A 24,282-nucleotide genomic window follows, 5' to 3' on the forward strand; every position below is an offset into this window, starting at 1 on the left:
GGGAAATAATAGATGTTGAATTTTAGAAGTTATTGAATTGTCTTTTATTAATGAGTTTAAGTCTTCCGCATTGCTTTATGTTGATATTAAATTGAAATGTTAAGGTTTAGATTGGTTGGTTCGCTCACATAGGAGGGTAAATGTGGGTGCCAGTCGCGGCTCGGTTTTGGGTCGTGACAATATATTAGTCCAAAGAAATATAATGGATTAATATAATTGAGTAAATTATTTAAATCTAATAAATATGAATTTAATTAAAGTCCTCTCCATAAAGCTCATATGCCATGAAAAGAGGTGCACAAACACATCAAACCACACACGCAACGTCAAATCGAAAAGAAAAGAACCTCATGAGTACTCTAAAATATTCATAAGGAAATCAAAATATCAAATAATGTGTTTGTCAATATCAACGTTCAATATTTAAGAAATAAACTGTTAGAATCGAATTCACGGACACACACTAGATGAATGAAGAACACAAGAACTTTCAAGAGAAAGAGATGAGAGATCTAGAGAGAGAAAGAGAAAACCCAATATTTTGTGGTAACACCCCGTGAGTAAACTTACACGGCGGTAAGGTATATTTATATTAATAAATCAGAGTATTTTTGGTTACAGAGAATAAATAGGAAAACATAAAATAGAGAATAAATAGGAAAGCCTAAAATAGAGAATAAATAGGAAAACCTAAAATTAATCAGGCTCCACTACCTAACAATTCTCCCACTTGGAGACTGACTCAGTCATCCAAAAAATACATTCTCAAAAAAAATCTCTTCATCATCAACATCTTTACCGCACCGCAACATCTGTAGCAACAACTACAGAAGACCAACCGAGGTTTTACATAACCTCAGTTTCCCAACATCAACACATTTCGTCAACATGTCTGCCGGGTTCTTTGCACCCTCTATCTTCTCCAAGCACATATCACCATCCTCCACTGCCCTGCGAGTGAAATGGTATCGCCTTCTGATGTGCTTTGTCTTCGAATGATAGACTGGATTTTTCACCAACTGTATGGCACTCTGGCTATCTGAGTAAAGAATCTTCTCGCTCTGCTTCTTGCCCAATTCCTCAAGATAATCTGCCAGCCATATCATCTCTTTCCCAGCTTCAGCTATTGCCACATACTCAGCTTCAGTAGATGAAAGAGAAACACACTTCTGAAGCCTGGACATCCAACTCACTGCTGTTCCACCTATGGTGTAAATGTACCCGGATGTACTCTTGCTCGAGTCAACATCCCCACCAAGATCAGCATCCACAAAACCCTGTAGAGTCACCTTGCCTTTGCCAAAACAAAGTGAAGTACTGGATGTACCTCTCAGATATCTCAGAAGCCACTTCACAGCTTCCCAATGCTCTTTCCCAGGGTTCGCCATGTACCTGCTAACAACTCCCACTGCATGTGCTATATCAGGTCTAGTGCAGACCATAGCATACATCAAACTACCAACTGCTGAAGCATATGGAACAAGTGCCATGTGATCACGCTCCTCGGCAGTCTTGGGTGACTGCTCCTTTGACAATTTAAAGTGATTTGCCAATGGAGTAGTCCTGGGTTTAGCATCATTAACCCTGAATCTGCTCAGCACCTTCTCAATGTACAACTCCTGAGATAGATTTAAAGTGCCAGCAGATCTATCCCGAGAAATCTTCATCCCCAAAATCTGCTTTGCTGGACCCAAATCTTTCATCTCAAACGCTGCAGACAACCTTGTCTTCAGATTGTTAATCTCCCTCATACTAGATCCTGCAATCAACATATCATCCACATACAAGAGTAGAAAGACATATGAATCAGTGTATTTCTTGAAGTAACAACAAGGATCCTTTTCAGCTTTGCAGAATCCACTCTTGGTCATGAAGGAGTCAAACTTCTTGTACCACTGCCTTGGTGCTTGCTTTAGTCCATACAAGCTCCTGGTGAGCTTGCACACCATGTGTTCCTTGCCTGGAACCACAAATCCTTCCGGTTGCTGCATATAGATCTCTTTGTCCAAATCTCCATGTAAAAATGCTGTTTTTACATCCATTTGCTCTAGATGCAAATTCTCCGATGCAACAATACTCAACAGAATTCGAATAGAGGTTAACTTCACAACAGGAGAGAATATTTAAGCATAATCAATACCTTTCCTTTGTGAATATCCTTTAACCACTAAACGAGCCTTGAACCTTCTTTTGCCATCTGGTTCAGTCTTGATTCTGAACACCCACTTGTTCAGCAAAGCTCTCTTCCCTGCAGGTAACTCAGTCAACACCCATGTGTCGTTCTTCTCAAGTGACCTCATCTCATCATCCATGGCTTGCTCCCACTTGATCGAATCCTCCACCTGTAGGGCCTCATCAAAAGACTCTGGTTCCCCCTCATCAGTCAGCAATAGATAGTGTAATGAAGGTGAATACCTATCTGGTGCCCTGATGGATCTGGATGATCTCCTTAACACCTGCTCAGGTGTAACTTGCTCCACTTCAGATTCTTCAGTAGGAGTTGGTTGAGTATCTGCTTCGACATCTCTGGGGTTACTCTTCTCCAACTCAACCTCAACTCCCACTTGCTTTGTAATCTCTAGAACCTTCTGCTCTCTGTCCTTGTACAGGACAGACTCATCAAATGTCACGTCACAATGTCTCAGGATCTTTCTGTTCTTGTCATCCCAAAACCTGTAACCAAACAAATCAGAACCATATCCTATGAAGTAACACTTCACAGCCTTGGCATCAAGCTTGTCTCTCTTTTCTGGATCAACATGAACATAAGCAGTGCAACCAAAAGTCCTCAAGTGTGAGTACTTGAGTTCTTTTCCTGTCCACACCTCCTCTGGAATCTTGAACCCTAAAGGAACTGATGGTCCCCTATTGATCAAGTATGCAGCTGTGCTCACAGCATCCGCCCAAAGTGTTTTGGGCAGCCCACAGTGTATCCTCATACTCCTTGCACGCTCATTCAATGTTCTGTTCATCCTCTCAACAATTCCATTCTGCCTTGCCTTACCAGGAACTGTTCTCATCAATCTGATTCCCTCAGCTGCACAGAATGCCTTGAACTCTGATTTATCATACTCTCCTCCATTGTCAGACCTTAGGCATTTGACTTTCAAACCGGTCTGATTCTCAACTTCAGCTTTCCACTTCTTGAAAGTTGCAAACACATCTGACTTATGCTTCAAGAAGTAAACCCATACCTTCCTGCTGAAATCATCAATGAAGGTAACATAGAATCTGGATCCTCCAAGTGATGATACTGGAGATGGTCCCCAAACATCTGTATGGACCATTTCCAACCGCACTTTCTTTGGCTCTCTAGGAGTCTTTGTGAAGCTTACTCTTTTCTGTTTGCCCATAACACAGCTCTCGCAAAGACCCATATCAACAGACTTCAGACCCTCTAATGCTCCTTTTGCAACCAGCATCTTCATTCCTTTAGTACTCATGTGTCCAAGTCTATTGTGCCACAGACATGAACCGGAAGCACCTTCAGCAACAGCGGCCATGTTTATACACCCTGCAGTGGTGTACAAGGTTCCAGATTTGGTGCCACGAGCTACTACCATAGCACCTTTCACGATCTTCCACGAACCTTTCCCAAACTCTGCTGCATATCCTGTGCTATCCAACTGACCAACAGAGATCAGATTTTTCTTGATCCCAGGAATATATCTGACATCCTCCAATGTCCACTGGTTTCCCGAGGTGGTCTTTATGCAAACATCCCCCTTTCCTTCAATCTCTAAGGCTTTATTGTCAGCAAGATATACTTTTCCAAAATTTCCAGATTTGAAGTTTTGGAACAACTCCTTGCTTGGAGACGAATGGAAAGATGCACCAGAATCCAAAATCCATGATTCAACCGGGCTGTTCACACTAAGGATTAGAGCATCCCCAATGTCCTCTGCTGAATTTACAGAATCATTGTCATCTCCAAATTTCTGATTCTGTTTCTTCTTTGGCTTTGTACAGTTCGTCCGAAAGTGCCCTTTTTCTCCATAGTTCCAACAAGTCACGTTTGATCTGTTCAGGGATTTTCCTCGATTCTTTGATTTTGATCGACCATGTTGATTTTGGCCTTTCGTCTTACTTATCCCCCTTCGATCAACGCTGAGAGCACTGCCCGATGAATCTCCCACTTCTCGTTTGCGAATACTTTCACTAAGAACAACATCACGGATTTCATCAAACTTCAGTTTCTCAGATCCACGGGAACTGCTAATCGCAGCAACAACAGTATCCCAAGACTCGGGCAGAGATGACATCAAAATCAACGCCTTAATTTCATCTTCGAAATTAATATCCACAAAATTGAGTTGACTCACAATCATATTGAACTCGTTTATATGATCAGAAACGGATCCATTCTCAGACATCTGTAAATTGAACAATCTACGCATCAAATATACCTTGTTTATCGCCGATGGTTTTTCATACATGTTTGACAGTGCCTTCAACAGACCGGACGTAGTCTTCTCCTTCACGATGTTGAACGCCACGTTTCTTGACAAAGTCAACCGGATCAACCCTAGAGCCTGGCGATCCTTGAGTTTCCACTTCTCCTCCGTCATGGATTCCGGCTTCACCCCGGTCAACGGTTCGTGAAGATCTTTCTGGTACAGATAATCTTCGATCTGCATCTTCCAGAAACTGAAATCGGATCCATCAAACTTCTCGATTCCAAGCTTCGAACTATCCATCTTCAGTGATCGTGTTGAATCTCCTTAGCTCTGATACCAGTTGTTAGGATCGAATTCACGCACACACACTAGATGAATGAAGAACACAAGAACTTTCAAGAGAAAGAGATGAGAGATCTAGAGAGAGAAAGAGAAAACCCAATATTTCGTGGTAACACCCCGTGAGTAAACTTCCACGGCGGTGAGGTATATTTATATTAATAAATCAGAGTATTTTTGGTTACAGAGAATAAATAGGAAAACCTAAAATAAAGAATAAATAGGAAAGCCTAAAATTAATCATGCTCCACTACCTAACATAAACTATTTACAATCCTCAAATCATAAAAAGACTAATAGAAGGAACAAATGAATTTGACTAATATTATTTAATCAAAAAAGGTTATGCTTCATCAAATAAGAAATAAAAATAGATAAGGACATTAAAACAGATTTTTCTATTTCCCCTTTTTTCAAGCAAGAAAAACGAATGTTAACTCTCTCTTTTTTTTATTAATAAAAGATAGAACTCAAAAACAAAAGAATCACATTGTAATGTTAGAGATATATGGTAGAAAATAGTTTATCAAATCTTTTAATTTCATTAACCAATTGACTTTTTTTTAATAGTGATTTTAACTTTTAGAATTTTCAAAACATTTTTAGCACTAATGGAGGTTGGTAGATAAACAATGACCATTCTCAATCAAGAAGATTAATCATAGTGTGAATTTTTCTAAAAATAACATTAATTAGAGGGTGAAAATGAACTAAAAATATGCTTACAAAATATTTATTTTAAAGTATATCATCAGGGGTAAATTAGTCAGACCACATCTTCTTTTGATTAAAATAAATAGATTTAAAACATCATTACAAAATACAATTAAGTTAAATTAAAAAGGGATAATTGTATAGAATGACAAACTATAATATAAAATAAATATAGTCGCTACCGTTTGATTTGTTTGTGTTCCATAGCAAATTCTCTCTCATATTCTCGCTCGCCACTCTCCCTATCTCACTCGCTTCCTTCGCTCGCCTCTCTCGCTTTATACAATAGAATTATATAAATTGCGTTTCTAATTGTATAAAGCGGGAGAAAATTGTATATACACATGCAAATACATATGTCTCCGTCTTATACATTTATAATTATACAATAAAAGTACATCCCTGCCCAAATCTCTTTTGTCTCTCTCTTTCTCGTTTTATATAAATTTAAATTGTATTTAATTTCTCTCTTTCTTGTATTATACAATTCGATTCAATTGTATATTCCCTACCCAAGTCTCTTTTGTCTTTCTCCCTTTCTCGTTTTATACAAATTCAAATTGTATATAATCGTCCTATACTCTTATAATTATACAATTCGTTTTATACAATTCTCTGCCAAGTCTCTTTCTCTTTCTCGTTTTATACAATTCACTTCAACTGTATATGTATAGCGAATTATACATACATACACACACACACACACACACACACACACACACACACACACATATATATATATATATATATATATATATATTTTTTATATAAACTTTGTTATAGCATACAAATATGAATTTTATGTTTGATTTCCCAATTAAAAAACATTAATGTAATATAGTCTCTTTAAATTACAAGGAAAAGAAGTTTTATGAACCCAAACCTCAATTGTAAAGGTATGTTCATTTTACTTAGAAAGAATTTGCTAGTTCACTAAAAAGGTTTAAATGTCATATATTAAAAGAGATTAAACACTAATATTGCACTGTAAATACAAATTAATAATACAATACTTATTATACTATTATAGATATGTTTTTTTTTGTTTTGTTTTTTTTTGTTTCTTGTGAGTTTCTTCTTTTATTACGCTAATTAAATATGGCTTACATTAATTACTTTTAGATATTATATTTTTCTTTAATCCAGTTCTTATATTTATAATAAATGTTCAAGTACTTTTTTTTTAGAAAAAGAAACTTACAAGAAAAGTTCTAATATATTAATATAAGAGAAAATGGTCTAAAATCCCCCAATCTATACTCGAAATCCCAACTACACACTTCAATTTCACGGGTGTTCCATTACCCCCCTGAACTTCATATTTCTCAATTTTCTACACACTTAAACGCTGACCTGTCATTGGAGGTGAGAACACCTCCTCTAGGCGCGTGAGAAGGTGAGAACACCTTGAATTTTGACGAAAAATTTCTTTTTTTCCAACAATCATCTTCTCCATCATCAAATAAACCATTGTTTCTTCTTCCCTACCATTAACCCTTGTTCCTTTCGCTAAAAAATTAAGTAGGGTTTAGTAGTTTATGTTCACTTTTACTTCAAATCTTGAATTTAGGGTTTGTAATCTTCTCTAATTTTTTATTTAGGACTCTAATTTGAATTTTATATTTTCTTGAAATTCATCAAAAATGACAAATGAAAACTTGAATAAGTTTTGTATGGATGAATCAGACCCAATGTAGCTCTTAATTTCACAAATCAACAAAAATTTAAGGGACAAAAACAAACTTGAATAAGAGATAAAAAAACTAACCTTTTACTAAACTAGTTGATAAACTATGAAATCAAGTTGAAAATACACAATGATTTCCTTCGATAATCAACATAAATGCATATGCAAATGGAAAAGGAGATGAAAAAGAGAGAAAAGAAACTTTTGTGGGTCATTTACGTTTTAGGAGAAAAATGAGGGAAAAAATGGAATTGGAAATTGAAAAGTGGGGGACTCGGCGCGTGATTGAATATTTGTTTGGTTTATGTGTTATGTGTTGTGGTCAGCGTTTAAGTGTGTCGAAAATAGAGAAATATGAAGTTTAGGTGGGTAATAGGACACCCGTAGAGTTGGAGTGTGTAGTTGAGATTTCAGGTATAGATTGAAGGGGTTTTAGACCATTTTCTCTTAATATAATAATGTTTAAGTAGTTTCTAAAAAAACTTATGTATTATATAGTGCAATTAGGCGGCTTATTGGACGTATAATTTCGCTTAAAATTTTGAGCTATCAGATATTGATTCTAAAATTTCTTAATATTCTAGTCAACCTATAAAATATCGTTTGGTAATGAATTAATAATTACCAGAAGATTATCGAGCGGTATTTTAGATAATTTCGAGCCCGTTTGGATGGGCTTAACAAAACAATTTTAAAAAAGTACTTTTGAAAGTGCTGAAACTTATTTTTAAAATAATTAGTAATGCGTTTTGATAAAAGTGTTTCAGTTGAAAAAAAAGTTGTTGATGTATTTCACAATTAAGTGCTGGTAGACATTTTTTTTTTATCAAAATGTCTGAAATACTCTTAAAATTGTTAACATGATAAAAAGTTGATTAATTTAAGGTTTTTATACTTAAAAAAGTTAAGACAAAATTAATTTATATTTTACATCCATAAGTAATAATATTTCCTATCATTCACATATTTCTTTATCATCACAAATTTTTTGTAATTATAATTAATAATAATAATAAAAAAAAATGATGATGATAATAATAATAATAATAATAAACATAAAAATAATATTAATAATAATAATAATAGTAAAAATAAATAATAATAATAATAAATAAATAAATAAATAATAAAGTTAATAATAATAATAATAATAAAATTAATAAAAAATAATAATAATATAATATCATTATTAATGATAATAATAATAATAATAATAAAAGAATTAAGGACAAAAATGTAATATACTTGGTCAACATAAAATGACTTTTAAGTTGAAAAAAAGAAGCACCCCCTCCCCTACCTAGCCTTTTGCTTTTGGCTTAAAATAAGTCATTTTTGACTTAAAATAAGTTACTTTAACAATTGTCAAACACTCTAATAAGTCAAAAACTGACATTTAAGTCAGTTTGATCAGCTTTTAAGTTTATCCAAACAGACTCTTCTAATTCTATGGTACTTTTTTTTCTTCGGATGAACACACCTTACAGAAAGGATGACAAGGATTACTTTAAGCAATAACAAGATCAAATGGATAAGTTGATCTAGATTATCAACTGGTTGTCTTATTTTACTGGACAATATCTTTGTCTATGACCCGATAAATTGTTGCATAGTTTTATGTACATATTCAGTACTTTTGTGTGTTTGGTGACTTACTTTCTATTCTTTAAAGCAAAATAGATAATTAAAGCAAAGTAAATAAATTTTTATGACTTTACGACTTTAGCCTTTAAGAGTTCAGACTAACAAATGAAAAATATATAATTACTCTCATATATTCTGGCAAAATATTCAATGAGACTATATATACCTAAAATAAAAATGTAATTATAATAACTCAGAACAAGTTAACAATTTATTCGATAAGAAAATTCAATAATCCGCTACCATATCGACCAGTCGTTAATTATAACATTTTAATCCATTCTTTAATCGTTTATTCGATAATCCAATACAAATAAAACCAATTTTATGATTGACTTGTCGATATCAACTAATAATCCACATATCGAATAGATTTTATCAAATACCATATTTGCATTAATAAATTTATTAAATATATATCTATATATATATATATATATATAAATATGTTGAATTTAAAACTTAATTATTATTTCGTAAATTACTTTTATAGAACTAAAACTCTTAACTTTTATGTCCGAAAACAAGCCCATCGCACTGATCGACACGTACCCTAGTTTTTATTTTTATATGAATATAAAATGACAAAAGCTACAGAAAACTCACAAGAAAAAAATGTCTAACAATCCGCCACCGTCGTCGCAGTTACCGCCGCCGCCGCCGCCGCCGGCAGGCTACCCAGGAGGACCTCTCTCTTACCCTAATCCGGAAGCTGAATACCATGAAATTGTTCATAATTCCCAACTTTTTTGGAACAAACTTCAGAAATTCTCCGCATCACTGCAAACCAAGTTCCAGTTAGTCTAATTTCCTTTCAATTTCTTCTTTACCTTTACTAATTTTACGACTTCAATTACTTAGCTTTTCGTTGTTCATTGTATTCAGAATGTCTATGTTGCTTCTGATTTATAATTATAATCAATGACCGCATTGTAATATTAAAACTGGAGGAAAAAAACACAAATGCACAATTATTCATTTCATGTCTATACATTTTAGGTGTTTTTTTTTTAAATTTGATGGAGGCGAGTGTCGTATATGTTCTAAGGTCTCTTCAATGAGAAGTCAAATATTATTTTGTGAAACATTTATACTCTGTTTCGATGATTAATACATATTTTTTCATAGTTTATCGTATTGTGTTGTATTACATTGTACTGGAATATTTGGAACAATTTTCGCCTTGCATGCATTTTACCAGAGGTGTATCTACAGGGGTTCCGTGGGTTCATGTGCACCCATAATCCCTCTCTAGATCATATATAGTAGTATAGTGTTAATTATCTTTTTTAAAATGCATAAATATAGATGTGTAAACTCACTGTAAAAATACAATAATGATTGGGAGCACCTCTTTAAGTGAGTATATCATATTGTTTTTGTTAGTAATACCTCTCCAAGTGGTTATCGGTAACACTTTTGACGTTTCAACTAATTTTTTTAAATTTTTTTTGCTTTGATATTTCAAAGTTCAAGAGTGTTACATTGAAAGTTCCTAAAGAAATTATATAATTAAATCAATGTGTATATAAAAATTTAAAACTAGTAATATTATGTAATTTTGACCAATAATTTTAAAATTTAACAGTTCAAATTAAGAACCTAAAGGTCAAACTGTTCGAATTTATATTTTGGATACATTTTTTTCATAATAGTGTACCCATGGATACGACGCCTCTGCATTTTACAGCCATCAGTAGCGTCATAAAGTGAAATCTCTTTTGAGGTGCAAAATAGTAGGGTAAATAGAAAGTTGTTTCTTTATTGTTCTGGTTGTATAGTGTGCAACAACTTCCGATACAGGATAGGCCCATCTCAGGTTGGAGTGTTTGCTCGCCCTTAAGGCCTGCCAGTGTGATTTTCGCTCATTGCATCCACTTCATAGTTCTTTGAACATGGATGGTACTAGGACCCATTTTTAGTAGGTGGGTGTATAATCATTCATGAGGTAGGGGATTTTGTAGGCGAGTGCATGGATAAATATACACATAGATGGAATTATTTTATGCAAGCTCATTTATCCTGTAGGTCTGCATGGTTTCCAAAGCAGTGTTGTGAAAGGCGATCGCCTCGTCGTCAATGGCAAGAGGCGAGGCGACCTTCAAAAGGCGACACCATGACGACAAAAGGTGAGAGGCGAGAGGCAAGAGAAGCGAGAAAGGCGTCACCTTTTGTATTTTCTTAAAAAAGGCGACCAATTTAGGGTTTTAAAAGTTAAAAGATAATTTTAGGGCTTACGACTAGAATCCTTGGCGACCAGCCAAGCTTTCCTGACTACTCCAAAGTCCAACCAATTCATATTTCTTCTTTTCTTCTTCAAATTTCTTCCACCAAGTTTTCTTTTGCCTTCTTCTTCGGACTTCAGAGTCACTTCTATCTTTGTTTTGATTTTTGTTTTGTTTTTTTCTCATTCAAGTTCTAGACTTTTAGTATGTACTATCTATTTTCAGTTTTTGAATTAAAATATTTGCTAATATGTTATTGCTATTGATATTTTGATTATTTACATATCCAATTAAATATTTTAACTTTTTTGGTATTAATTGGTGCCACACTTCAAAAGGCGAGCGCGATCCTTGTCGTCTTTTATCGCCTTTCGCCGTCTAAATCACTATTCCAAAGTTATAGTCTTTCATAATAGGCGTGATAAGCTTAACTTGTTTTAGTACTGTAAATGGTAGTCAAACCAATGTAGATAAAGATTAACTTTTGTTATCTTGTATGGTACAAAGTCTTTATTTTGGAGAGAAAGGATCGAGTCAAAGTTTATTTACATATTATTGACCATAGAAATGACTTGATTGTAATTTGTCAAACTGCAGACTCATGTTAAAGAGGTTCTTTTGGTTTGTCAAATTTGCTAATTGCTTATAGAGTAAACAAAAAGTCAATGATGAAGTTTGGTGATCTTTCTTTTCAAAAACATCAGTGTGATATTTCCTCCTGTCATCCTAACTTCCCTTGGTTTGCAGGATCCCTCTTGTAGCAGGAACACCACTAGATTTACACCGTCTTTTTGTGGAGGTTACATCTCGAGGTGGAATAGAAAAGGTATGTACAAACACACATTTTGCTTGTGACATATATATATCATCTTTCACTTCAAAATGTATTTTAATTTTTGAGAGAGAATCTTTGGTATGAAACTACAGTAAAATGCCTAACAAAAAAAAGAGAAAAAAGATGCTACAGTAAAATATAAGCATGTTAACACATGAAACTAATTCTTTTCCTTCTGATTGAATTGGATGTCATAGCCTCATTGATCCTAAATCATGTTAAAATATAATAATGGGCTTCGACTCCTTTAGCCTTTATTCCCCTCAAATGCTAGTTCGAAGGTCTGTGAAGCTTTTCCTATTCTTTCTCTGGTTTCATTTGTTAAATACATGTTCCCCTTTACATACAAAAACTTACACTTAAGGCTGAGGAAGGTAGGATATATGATACGGAACAACTATGTTAATGCAAGTTAAGATCATTTGTATTTTGTTGCTGTATATTGACAGTCTTAGTACTTGCCTTAATAAAATTTCCTTATCTTATAAAAAACATACATGTTCTCTTTGCGAATACGTATAGACATGCAGATGTTTGTATGTCTGAGATATATACATCCAAAGGCTCTACTGGGCTTGGCTGAACTGCATAAGGAGTTCCCATTTAATAATCCATGAAAATTTTGATTAAAGATGTCAAATTTTGAATGCACAGGTGTGACTCATACAAAATGTTAGAACCACTTTGGTGATTTGGTGGGAATTTTTAAAGGTAACTCAGTGTAAACTTGAGTGGTACCCTATAAATTGCAGCTGTTTGTTGTAGATTTAGAGGAGTGAGGTTTAAAGGGAGAAAAGATGTGAAAATCAATTCTAAGATGCAATCTTCGGTCATTATGACATGATAAATACATACATTGTACATTAAGATACATCAGTTATATATCGAATATTCATCAAGTACGCTGATTATACACTTGAGACACAATTTGTGATTCTACAATTAGAGATTTAAAGTTCAAAAGCAACTAATAATTGCTTGAAATTGTTATCAAGGTTAGAAAAATTATCACGACTCCGTCATGAGGCCACTAACAACTTCCTATTTTCTATGGAACACTATCCATCACAACAAATCGAAACATACAAATGCCACCGTGTGAAACCACATTCAAAGCTCCTTTAAACACCTCAAATCCACAAACTCCATGCTATTTTGACCATCTCAAATAAAGATATAAGGTAACAACTTCATATTTGGGCGACCTTTATCAACCACTTCAAACACTAAATCATTGAAGAGATGGAGTGGATGAGGAGATGTAGGGGGGCAACAGGGAAGAATATAGGAAAGGCATAGAAGAAGAGAAGACAAGGAGGAGAACAGAGGACGACCATATAAGAGAGAGAGACTTTTGGAAACACAAAAAGTGCTTTTAAGCACTACCATTTAGGCTGAAAAAGTATAAAAAAAGGTCAAAAGCCAAAAGTTGGGTGTTCCCAACTTATGGCTTTTAGCTTTTAGATTATGAGTCACTTAAAAAAATCCAATTCAACACCCCCTAAAAATGGTGAATGTCGATATTAGAATTTTTATTTCGCGAACTTTATAAAGATTGAAGCTTTTCATTGATGGATTGAATAGGTTGCTATATTAGTGTAGTAATTTCTAAATTTTAACATGCACATGAAATACCTTTTGATCAAATATCATAAGTTGCTGAACTGAAGAGAAATAAAATATATATGACTATAAATAAAGATTCAACTTAGTCCAAAAGTTTGGCACAATTAACTTGTTGGTTGAACAGCACAAGTTCATTTTTCCAACAAAATAGAATAACACTCATAAATAATTGAAATAAAAAGTACAATAACGCAAAAATGGATAGGAAAATGCAACAAATTAAGATTCACAGTAAGAAAAAAGCAACTTGAAAAAACAGTGATAAAACAATATAATTATTATATTCTCAATCGAGGTCCTTGGAATGTCCATCATCTTCAGCATTGGTGTCATTGCCTTCTGCTAGTCCAGTCTTTGTACCGCTTCCATCCCCTATTGCAGCCATAGTCTCAAAAAAAATAACCATCATTCAATAAATCTTCCACTAAACTTGTTGATATTACATTTATGTTGTTGGTTTGAGGATTTGGAGACTTCTCTAATTGTATCTTTCTTTCGTTAAATTTTAGCCGTTTTAGCAGCAAACACCTTTAACAAACCTTTCATTTGTCTTGCATCAAGTTCATTTAATACTCTTTCCCTCCATTAGTTGGTTGAAGAGGTTCCATCTCCTTCTCCTCATTCATTTTCTCTAATTTGCTAATTTGTTCTTCTTTCTTATCAGCTTTCCTCAGGAGATAGGTTTCACGGTTGACAACTTTTTTAAGCCTTCTGTACTTTTGTAAAACTTAAATACCTCGTTAAGACATCCCCAGCCAGACTTGTTGATTTCCAAGCAATTGGTTGGGTATTTCTTGGCCTAAAAGTAATTATGGCGACTTCTACATCACACAAGATAGAAACTTCATCTGATTTCTTGAACAAACTTGTTGTTCTTCTACTATTTAGGATGGAGTTTCTCACATTTTTTCACTATAGTTCTCCTAGTAATCCTAATCCTTTTTGTAGCCATAAGCCTTTTTATAGCCATATTTGATACTCAAACAAAAAAAACACTTCCTTTTGGAGTAGAATACATAAAACTTGAAGAAGTATGTAACTTTTAAAGATGCCAAACAAGAAATGTCAATGTAGTCAAATTAAGAAATTTCATAAGTTGGGGTTCAAATTTTAAATAAATTGATTAGTGTAATCTTTTTTTAAGGAAATCGTTTTACTCTTTTCTTAGAAAATTGAAAATTGCTTAAATTTTGACAGGTCATATTCCATGACTATTTTGGTAATAGGAAGCGCAATAATTAACTTGTTACACAGGCACATTTGGTAGAAAATGTTTAGGGGAAGTATGTTTTACAAAGATGTTAGCATATCATTAGAAAACACTTCTATCATATTTCAGTATTTGGATGGATAAATAGGTTTGTGATAAGTAGTAGTCATGCAAGGCGTAGGAAAAGGTATGAGAACTTCTTATTGATTATAGTATTTTTTAGTTAAAGGTACAATAATGTACCGATTGTAGTAAGTTATGAATTATAAGATGATGTTTATTAAAGAAAAATGATTTTTTTTTTCACAAATAAGAGGCGTGACGACTCAAAAGCCATGGTCATAATGGCAATTGCACTATCCCACTGGTAGGTAAGCCAAGCCTCCACCAAAATTAATATCAAACAATCATGCGGAAATAACAAGACAAGCGAAATCAAGTCTCAAAACCCAAAGCTTTCATAGATATAATAGAAGTGCGGAAGCAAGAAATACACCCAAAATCTGGTGTCACTAGTAGTACAAGTGCATCTAAATTGAGTACATTACTTCAAAATATAAGACTATCAGAAATTGTAGAAAGACATATATATATACAAGATAGAAGAAGCTAGGCACTTTGTAAAAAGACAGATATATATATATATATATACAAGATAGAAGAAGCTAGGCAATTTGAACGATCGGTAGCTCACTAACACTTCAGATAAAATGAATCTGCAGGGTTTGCTAGTGCTAGGATATGCATAAGAAAGATGCAACAAGAGTAGTATAAATACACTAACATGTGTACTTAGTTGGCATCATAGGCCTATCGAGCTAGAGTTGGACAATTATATCATGAGAAGTATTTAATGAATCTCGTTAAGTCAATATAATAGTCCACTAACTCTTGCAAAATGGGGATAAGGAAGCTAACTAGAATTATACGATAAGTAAATACAAGAGGATCAGTTAAGGCGGATAAAACTAAAAAGGTACAAACCAATGCAAAATGATAACATGGATTGCAATGACCAATAATCATACCCGTATAAACCTGCTCAATAGTGGCATTCACTTAACTAGGACGCATGGGGGACTTGTGAGGTCCATATGCTCCTCCGGTAATGACCTCAACATCATCACAATGTCACTACCTCGTATATACCTCGGATTTTCCTCAATCTTTTGTAACCACCATACCATATCCATGATCCATGACAAATGAATGTATATGCATGATCATGATAATAGAGAAAGTTTTACAACAACAATTTGTGTATTTCTTTCCAACAATGCCCTTAGGCCACTAACTTCCTCAAATAAGCAAATTCCTTTTTTTTTTTGGCTGAAGCAAAGGTTTCTATTGCTGGCATCAAGGAGATGCATGTAAGTTACAAAAGAGTAGTCACAAAAATAACTAAGAAGCTCCATTATAGACATTATAATAAAGATAAGGAACTAACGAAGTTCAAAAGGTTATCCAGGGAATCTATAGCGGACAAATAACCCAGCTATATAGATACATAAGGCATTTAGCTCGTAGAGATTGGTAGGTAGTTGATATCCCATTAAAGTATCTTTCCTCTCATTCCATATACTCCAACAAATAAGTGCTGGTATCATCTTCCATATTGTCTTGATGGGGCTATCAACTTTCCATTTGTCCTAGCTTTCAAATGCATCTTTGATGTTTTGTGGCATGACCCATTTGTGCTCAAAAAGTGTTATAAACATGCTCTATAGATCCGATGCCATAGGGCATTGTAGAAAAGGTGGCTATGTGTTTCTGTTCCCCTCAGGCCCATATAGCATCTGTTGAGTGTTGACCATGTGAAACTTCCTCTTTGCTAGGTTGTCTTATTTCAAACATGCTTCAGGCATGGCAGTACAACTGGTGCAACTTATCTTGGGGGGGGGGAGGGGGGAATTTGCTCCTCCAAATAAGATTCCATGACCAACTCCCTGTGATTGTGCTTAGTGGACCTAGAAGTTTGTAGGCTACCTTCACTGAGAATTCCTTTATATTTGCAACTCCCCATTTGAATTGGTTTGGGTGTAAGGGGTTGATGTTTGCTAATGAAGTGCTGCTAGCAGATTATCATTTCCTCTAACTCCCACTCTGGTAGGTTCTTTCTGAGGGTTAGGTTCCAAACATTTCCTTCCCTGTTCTGTTAGACTGTTGAGTCGGGAAAAATGTTGGGAAGTCAGACATTGAAGGAGAATTCCCAAGCCATTTGTCTTCCCAAAAATTGATTCTTTGGCCATTTCCTGCTACAAGATGGTGGAACTGTGAGAACTCTTCCCATAGCTTGCGCATAAACTTCCATACTCCAACTCCATATGGTTCATCTGACAGCTTTGATCTCCAGTGATTCAGTGCTCCATGCTTGGCAATTATTTCCCTCCTTGAGCTTTGCTCCTCCCGTGTGTATCTCCATAGCCACTTGATTAGGGGATACTTGTCATGTAAGGCTAAACCTTTTATGCACAAACTCCCTAGCTTCTTAGGCAATATGACTTCGTCCCACTCAACTAGGTGAAATTTATGCACATTGTTGTTTCCTTCCAAAAGGAAATTCTTCTTATTCTTATTTTGTCAAGTTTTTCCAAGACCTTTCCTGGAATGGGGTGGAGAGACATACTATAAGTTGGAATGCTATCTAGCACACTACTGAATAAAGTAAGTCTGCCTCACATAGATAAATACTGCATTTGCCTAGAAGCCAGTCTCTTTTCAAATTTCTCTATAACTCCACTCCAGACGCCTTTTATTTTGAACTTTGCTCCAAGAGGAAGTCCTTAATAGGTCGTTGGAAAAGCTCCAGTGCTACACCCCATGATGGCTGCTAGTTCCTCTACATTAAGCATTCATTAACGGGGTAGATTACACTATTCAGCATGTAAATGTGGAGACCTGAAATAGCTTCAAAAATCAAGAGTTGGGTTTAAATATAGGATCTGACTCCTTTCATCGCCACACAAAATCTGTGTATAACAAATGGGAGATGTTGACTGCTCTATCCCTCCCTACATCATATCCATTTATCCACTGCATTTGCTTGGCTTTGTCCAGCATTTTGCTCAGTCCCTTCATTGCTATTATGAATAGGAAAGGAGAGAGCGGTTCACCCTGCCTTAATCCTCTCTGAGGAAAGAAGAATCCTACTGGGCTTTTGTTGATGAGGATTGAGTACTTAACTGTAGATATTTTGAATGTTATCCACTTGATCCACCTTTCCCCAAATACCCTTTGCTTGATTATAGAATTGAGGTAAGAGCAAATCATCTGGTCAAATGCATTCTTAATGTCTAACTTGCATAACAAACCAGCATTCACCTTTTTTTTTTCTGCCAGTCTAGGACATCATTAGCTATGAGGGAAGCATCTGTTATTTGCCTCGCTTGAATAAATACATTCTAATGATTTAAGACCAACTTCCCAGTTACTTTCTTTAATCTTCGTGCTAGGATCTTTGCAACAATCTTGTAAGTGTTGCCAATTAAACTTATTGGCCTGTATTATCTGAGCTCTATTGCTCCGTTCTTCTTGGGGATGAGTGCTATGGATAAAGCATTGCAAGACTTACCAACTAACAATGTTGGTGATAATGTTGCAAGGTTGCTAACAAGTCTGGCTTGATAAAGACCTAGGATTTCTGAAAAATGCCATAGTAAACCCACAAGGCCCAGGGGATTTCTGAAAATGCCATAGTAAACCCACAAGGTCCAGGGGCCTTGTTAGGTGCTCTGACATTTATGGCCGCTAATAATTCTTCCTCTTCAAACATAGCCTTCATGGAGTTGCTTTCCTCTTCAGTTAAGGAGGCTGTGTCTTCAAAAATTGCAGGTGGCCTCCATGATACAGGTTCAGTGTATAAGTTCTTACAGAACTCCAGAGTTCTCCCTTTCACCATCTCCTTGTCTTCAATGATCTCATCCCCCACCAATAGCCTATCAATACAGTTATATCTCTATCTGAATCGGCAGTCTTTTGAAAATATTTGGTTTTTCTGTCTCCCTCCTTTAGCCACAAGCACCTGGACTTTTGCCTCCAAGATACCTCTTCAATTTTAGCTACTTGTTTGAATTTCGACTCTCAAAGCAGTCATGTTCTCTGCCTCATTGGGACTATGTTGCCTTCCTTCGATGGTCTGTTCTAATGATAACAGATCTTTCAAGGCCTTCGACTTCCTACTCTCCAGTTTCCCAAATTCCTTTCTGTTCCAGATTGTGATATCTTTTTTCAGTCTTTTCAAATTTTGACTGAAGATGAAGTCTGGCCCACCATTAAAGTTGTGACTTTCCTACCATACTCTTAAGTTTATCAGTGGAGTCTTCTACTTCCAGCCGCATATCCTCAAATTTAAAGTATTATGGAGATGGATCCGAATCCCCATTTTCCACTAATATAGATCTGTGGTCTGAGATTACCTTTAGCTGAGCAATTTGTCTCACAACTCTAAAGGAATCACTCCATTCTGGTGAAATAAGAAATCTGTCTATTCCTGAAGCTTGAGGGCATTAACACCTCTGGACCAAGTGAATTGTGTTCCTTGTAATATCAAATCAATAAATTCAAGATCTTTGATTGTGTCTGAAAAAAATTCCATTCCTGTGGATTTTCTAGTACTGTGCATTCTTTCACATTTAAATCTACAAACATCTAAGTTCCCCCCATTGACCCATTTATCTTCCTAGAGCTCCTGACTCCTGCTAATTCATCCCACATCTCCTCCCTTTCCGGATTTGAGCGAGGACCATAAATACCAGTAAAGCACCATCTAAAGTTCTCATTAGAACTTTCCAGCATACAAGAAATGGAATGACAACTTATCAAATATCCACCTTAATCCATTTCCTTTTGTCCCAGATCAGAAGAATACTTCCCCTAGTGCCTGATGCTTTAAGCTCCACCCAATCTGCTCCATCTATTGCCCCACAACTGTTGGATTAATAAGCCTGGATATTCTTCAACTTTTTCTCCTGGAAATAACCTGAGTATCAATCGTTACTTCCACGTCGACCTCATGGGGTAACATCACTGAACTTGCACTCTAAGCACTTTGCCTTCATCCTGCTCAACCTGAGCCCTTAGACTCCAGGTTCTGTCTCCAAACCTCTAGCTTATCGTCATTTTGCTGTGTGTCTCGTCAATCAATACTATGTTATCTGCAAATAGTACACACCAAAGAACCTCCCCTTGGATATGTCGTGTCAGTACATCCATCACCATGACAAATAAAAATGAACTAAGCGTTGCTCCTTCTTGCTACCCTATCATGATTGGAAAGTGCTCCGAGTCTCCTCACCTGGGTCTTGGTTTCATCGTACATGTGCTTAATCTTCCTAACACTTTACTTGGTCCAGGTCTCATGCACTGCGCTCTCTTGCCTTAGCAAGTTGTGTACCTTCTCCCTGCCTTTGTCCTATAGTTCTTCATGCAATTGTTCAAACACTATTATTTTGGCCATTGTAATCGCTAATTTTTCTTCCTTCTTCACCTTCTTATATCTCTCCCCATTTTCCCTATTTTCCTACTCGTCAGTGCTCTCCACAAGAAATTTATTTGTTTATGGAAATACCCTCCACAAATATGGTGGAAAGGATGTGGAAAAAGATTTGAGGAACAATTATGTCTTTAATCATGCTAATGCATGCATTGGAACACCTTGTATTGCTAATACCATGGTTTACCATGTCTTACTTATACGTAGCATAATACTAAATAGAGTGTATAACTAATATAGATTGAAAAAGTGTACCAAACAAAGTTTAGTAGTACACTAAGGTAATGCATGCATTACTTTTTCTAATGCATCCTACCAAATGACTCCTATGTTTTATAGGCAAGAACACAAGAAACACTATAAGCTATGAACAGGCAGGTAACAAAACTGAAAAATAGAGGCAGGGAAGTAGGGCAAGTCATATCAACAATGACAGGAAATAATCTGGAAACAAATTTAGTCTAATAAACACAATTATGACTTATACATAGCATAACACTAAGTAGAGTGTATAACTAATATAGATTGATAAAGTGTACCAAACAAAGTTTTAGTAGTACACTAAGGTAATGCATGCATTACTTTTTCTAATGCATCCTACCAAATGACCCCTATGATTCATAGACAAGAACACAAAAAACACTATAAGCTATGAACAGGCAGGTAGCAAAGCTGAAAAATAGAGGCAGGGAAGTGGCAAGTCATATCAACGATGACAGGAAATAATCTGGAAACAAATTTAATCTAATAAACACAATTATATGCAGTAAAATATTAGTGCAAATTGCAAAAGTCCCAGAAAGAAAGCAAAGAAAGGACGAAAGACAGAAGGAAACGGGAATATGAGGTAAATGATTTTCCGTCGGACTGGTGGAAACCTGCCAGACTTGCTCTTCCTTCTTGTTGCCGCGTATACTGATGCCACAACCCTACACGATGCTGCCGGAATGAAGAACGAAAGAAGGGAACCCTAACCACGCTGGTAGAAGTCGCCGTCAAGAGAAACCTGCATTAGGCGTTGTCGCTGGAGAAATAGATGGGACAGAGCATATCTGTTGGTGGCAGACAGTGAAGAGAGAAATAAATGAAATCGAGAGTCTTTCATATTTTCCATCTCAGAGGTGAGAGAAAGAGAGCGTCTCAGAGGAGAGAGAGCATCTGGATCTGGTGGTCGCAAGAGAAATGATGGATCTGCAGGTGTTGTGTGCAAGTGTTATTTAAATGGGTTCTTTTTTTGTTCTATTTGTCAACTGCCTGAACAAGAATTAAGAATGCATCAGCTGATGTCACCTACTTGTTTTGGTTTGTATTACCTTTGATTTATTCTTGTTCAAGTCCTCATGAACTGCGTCAGATGATTTTCTCAAACTTGATTCAGTGCATTTATTTCTGGTTTGACATTCTCAAATTTACACTTCCTTTTTCTTATCAAGACCAAAATAATTTTGTTTCACCTTAAAATGGTTGCTGTAATGTGATTTGTATTCACTCAGGTTCTGTATTGTGAACTTGGTGCAGGTTATTAGAGAGAGAAAATGGGTGGAGGTGAAAGGAATATTCAGATTTCCATCTTCTGTGACCAATGCTTCATTTGTCTTGCGGAAACACTATCTATCCATGCTTTATCATTTTGAGCAGGTTTATTACTTTAGGAAAGAAGAGCCTTCTGTTTCTGTGTCTGGTAGGTGGAAACTTTGCAATCAATTACCTACATCTGTTTTAATGTTTTTGTTGTAAAATTAAAACTGAAAAAGTTGTTGCTGTATGTGTTCTGCAGATCCTACAAGTAGAAATGTCAGTGGCTCTGCAACTGAACATGCTAATGATGATAGTGCTGCTACGGATCAAAGTTCAGGTGTGCTTCCAATCTTTTAAAACCTTAATTTTCTTTCATGAGATCCTGACTCCTGTTTATGTTGTTTTTATCCCATTACTTTGATATGAGATGGAGTGCATCACCTTTTATTTGTTTGAAAATTCAAAAGAGCTCCAACAAAGAAGTATTGAAGCTTGATGTTGCTTTTTGTGGGATTGCTTTTCTCTCCTGCAACTTTGCTTTTTTAGTTTTTATTGATTTTTTCTGTAGCTCCTATGTGTTTGTAATATTCTGTTTAACAGTGGCTAGACATGTTTATCATGTGTCCAAATTATTATGCAACTTGCAGTGAGCTATAATCTGGAGGATGGGAATTCACTGGTAGGAACAATTGATGCGAAGTTTGATTACGGTTATGTAATCTCTGTGAACCTGGGCTCGGAGAATTTAAATGGTGTACTGTATCATATACCTGCATTACCAAATCAATTCCAAAAGGTGAATACTTTGGCTACGCCTTCCCAAAGGATTAGGAAAAGACAGTTGGCTTTGAAGGACCCCTCTCGACCCAAGCCAAATCGAAGTGGTTATAATTTTTTCTTTGCTGAGCATTATGCAACGTTGAAGCCTTCATATCAGGGGCAAGAGAGAGCTATCAGCAAAAGGATTGGAATTCTTTGGAGTCGACTCACAGAGACCGAGAAACAGGTTGGATATCATCTTGACAGATTAAAAATTCACTTTTATGTTAATTCTTGATATTTGTGCAGAAACTGCATCTGCTATCTGGAATGGTTTTGGTACTTGATGATAATGAATAAGGGTTTTTTTTTGAAGAGGAGATTGTTTACATGTTGCTATTGTCATCATACAGTAACTTTATAAATAACTTAGTTCTTTAATTGTTTGTTATCTCGTGTGACTTCTAAGCAGAATCACAGTTCGATTGTATTTTGATAGCATAGTCGCAAAGTTATGGTGTGTTTAACCACCTTTGTCACTGAGTCATTCCGGTGTATTTTATGGTTCCAAATGTCAAAAGTTGCCTCTTTTAGTAAAAAGACATTTAAGGGGAGAGGGTGGTGGGAATGGGATGTTGTGTGGGGCTTCATTAGTTGTGCCTGTGTTGTTCAATATAGTTGCCACATACTAGATTGATATTGTGAAAAATGTTATTTCCTCTATTTCACTCTGTGTCTTAATGTCCTTTAGCCTTCTAGTTTGTTTAGAAAAAAATATATCACTTTCTTTATTTATTAACTCTTTAATTCTAACATCTTAAGTTACATGTTTTAGACTATAAGTTTCAATAGATCTAATTTAAGACCAAAAGATTCAAAAGTCTCCCTTAGTTTCTTAAACTCCGTGCTAAAACAAACTAAGACACATAATATGAAATAAAGGGAGTAGTAAAATTTTGGATCTCTGTTTGCATATGTGTGTTCCAAGGCAATGTAGCTACTGCCTACCGGTAGTTCAGTCTATCAACTACCAATAGTATGCATCCTTGTAGAAGAGCATAAGAAGGTTGTCTATGAAACCGTTAAATATTTCACTCCAAGCTTAGTCTAGTGTTATTAAAGGCTGAAGTAAGCCAGGATAAAGCACAGTTCCGGACTTTATTCTAATAATAAAGTTGTCATTCCTGGATATCCGCAGTAAGACCGAGACGATTTTTTGGAGTTACTAAAATGTCCATGGTAAATATATTTTGATGCTGTGGAGGAAAATCGAGATCAATTCTCAGCTCATACTCATATTCGTTCTGGGTTGCTTTTGATGCAGGTTTATCAGGAAAAAGGTGCGAGAGATAAGGAGAGGTACAGGGCTGAGATGCTGGAATACCAGACATCCAATGTACAACCGTCATAAACTGATATTGTGGGACATCTTTGTTTCCACATCTTTCGTTTTTGTTTGGAAATCATCAATGTTATCATAGACAGGATTTAACTTTGATGAATTTGTGAAACTGTTGGGCTCGCTCGCCCTTTTATTTTCTGGGAGTTAGAAAGATGCTTTGGAACAAGATTGGTATCAATGATGTTCCATCTCAGTTTCCTTATGTCAATATAATGTTTTTAGATTAGATATTCTGCTTATTTAGGCAATACGTTTCTATATTTTTGGATTATTTTTCATGGTAGTTTTGCGTTACACGTTCTGTCGAAAGCAACCTCTATCCCACAAAGGTAGGGGGTAAGGTTGGTGTATAACTCCACTCTCTCCAGATTTCACTGGAACGTATTGGTTATGCTGTTTGTTGTACTTCTGAGTTGAACTCTTGTAGGTCATCAC

At 35.6% G+C, this 24,282-nt stretch overlaps 1 protein-coding gene and 1 pseudogene across 1 annotated transcript; one reads left to right on the top strand and one right to left on the bottom strand.

The window, feature by feature from the left end:
• Nucleotides 1-9,368: 9,368 nt before the first annotated feature.
• Nucleotides 9,369-24,075, top strand: LOC107005546 (high mobility group B protein 10). The gene is made up of 6 exons (XM_015204171.2): nt 9,369-9,578; nt 11,754-11,832; nt 21,687-21,849; nt 21,946-22,023; nt 22,334-22,692; nt 23,770-24,075. The coding sequence occupies exons 1-6, from the start codon at nt 9,397-9,399 to the stop codon at nt 23,854-23,856; spliced, it is 948 nt and encodes a 315-aa protein (XP_015059657.1). The 5' UTR covers nt 9,369-9,396; the 3' UTR covers nt 23,857-24,075.
• LOC107005547 lies at nt 12,759-14,514 on the bottom strand (annotated as a pseudogene).
• Nucleotides 24,076-24,282: the final 207 nt, after the last annotated feature.

The sequence above is a fragment of the Solanum pennellii genome, chromosome 12 (genome assembly GCF_001406875.1).
Source record: "Solanum pennellii chromosome 12, SPENNV200".
Lineage (NCBI taxonomy): Eukaryota > Viridiplantae > Streptophyta > Magnoliopsida > Solanales > Solanaceae > Solanum > Solanum pennellii.

What these genes read in the sequence shown, in the direction of transcription:
- LOC107005546 (XM_015204171.2), top strand. Translation starts at nt 9,397, where the DNA reads ATGTCTAACAATCCGCCACCGTCGTCGCAGTTACCGCCGCCGCCGCCG. An exon ending in TCACTGCAAACCAAGTTCCA is followed by an intron (nt 9,579 to 11,753) that starts GTTAGTCTAATT and finishes CTTGGTTTGCAG; the next exon opens with GATCCCTCTTGTAGCAGGAA. An exon ending in TCACAGAGACCGAGAAACAG is followed by an intron (nt 22,693 to 23,769) that starts GTTGGATATCAT and finishes CTTTTGATGCAG; the next exon opens with GTTTATCAGGAAAAAGGTGC.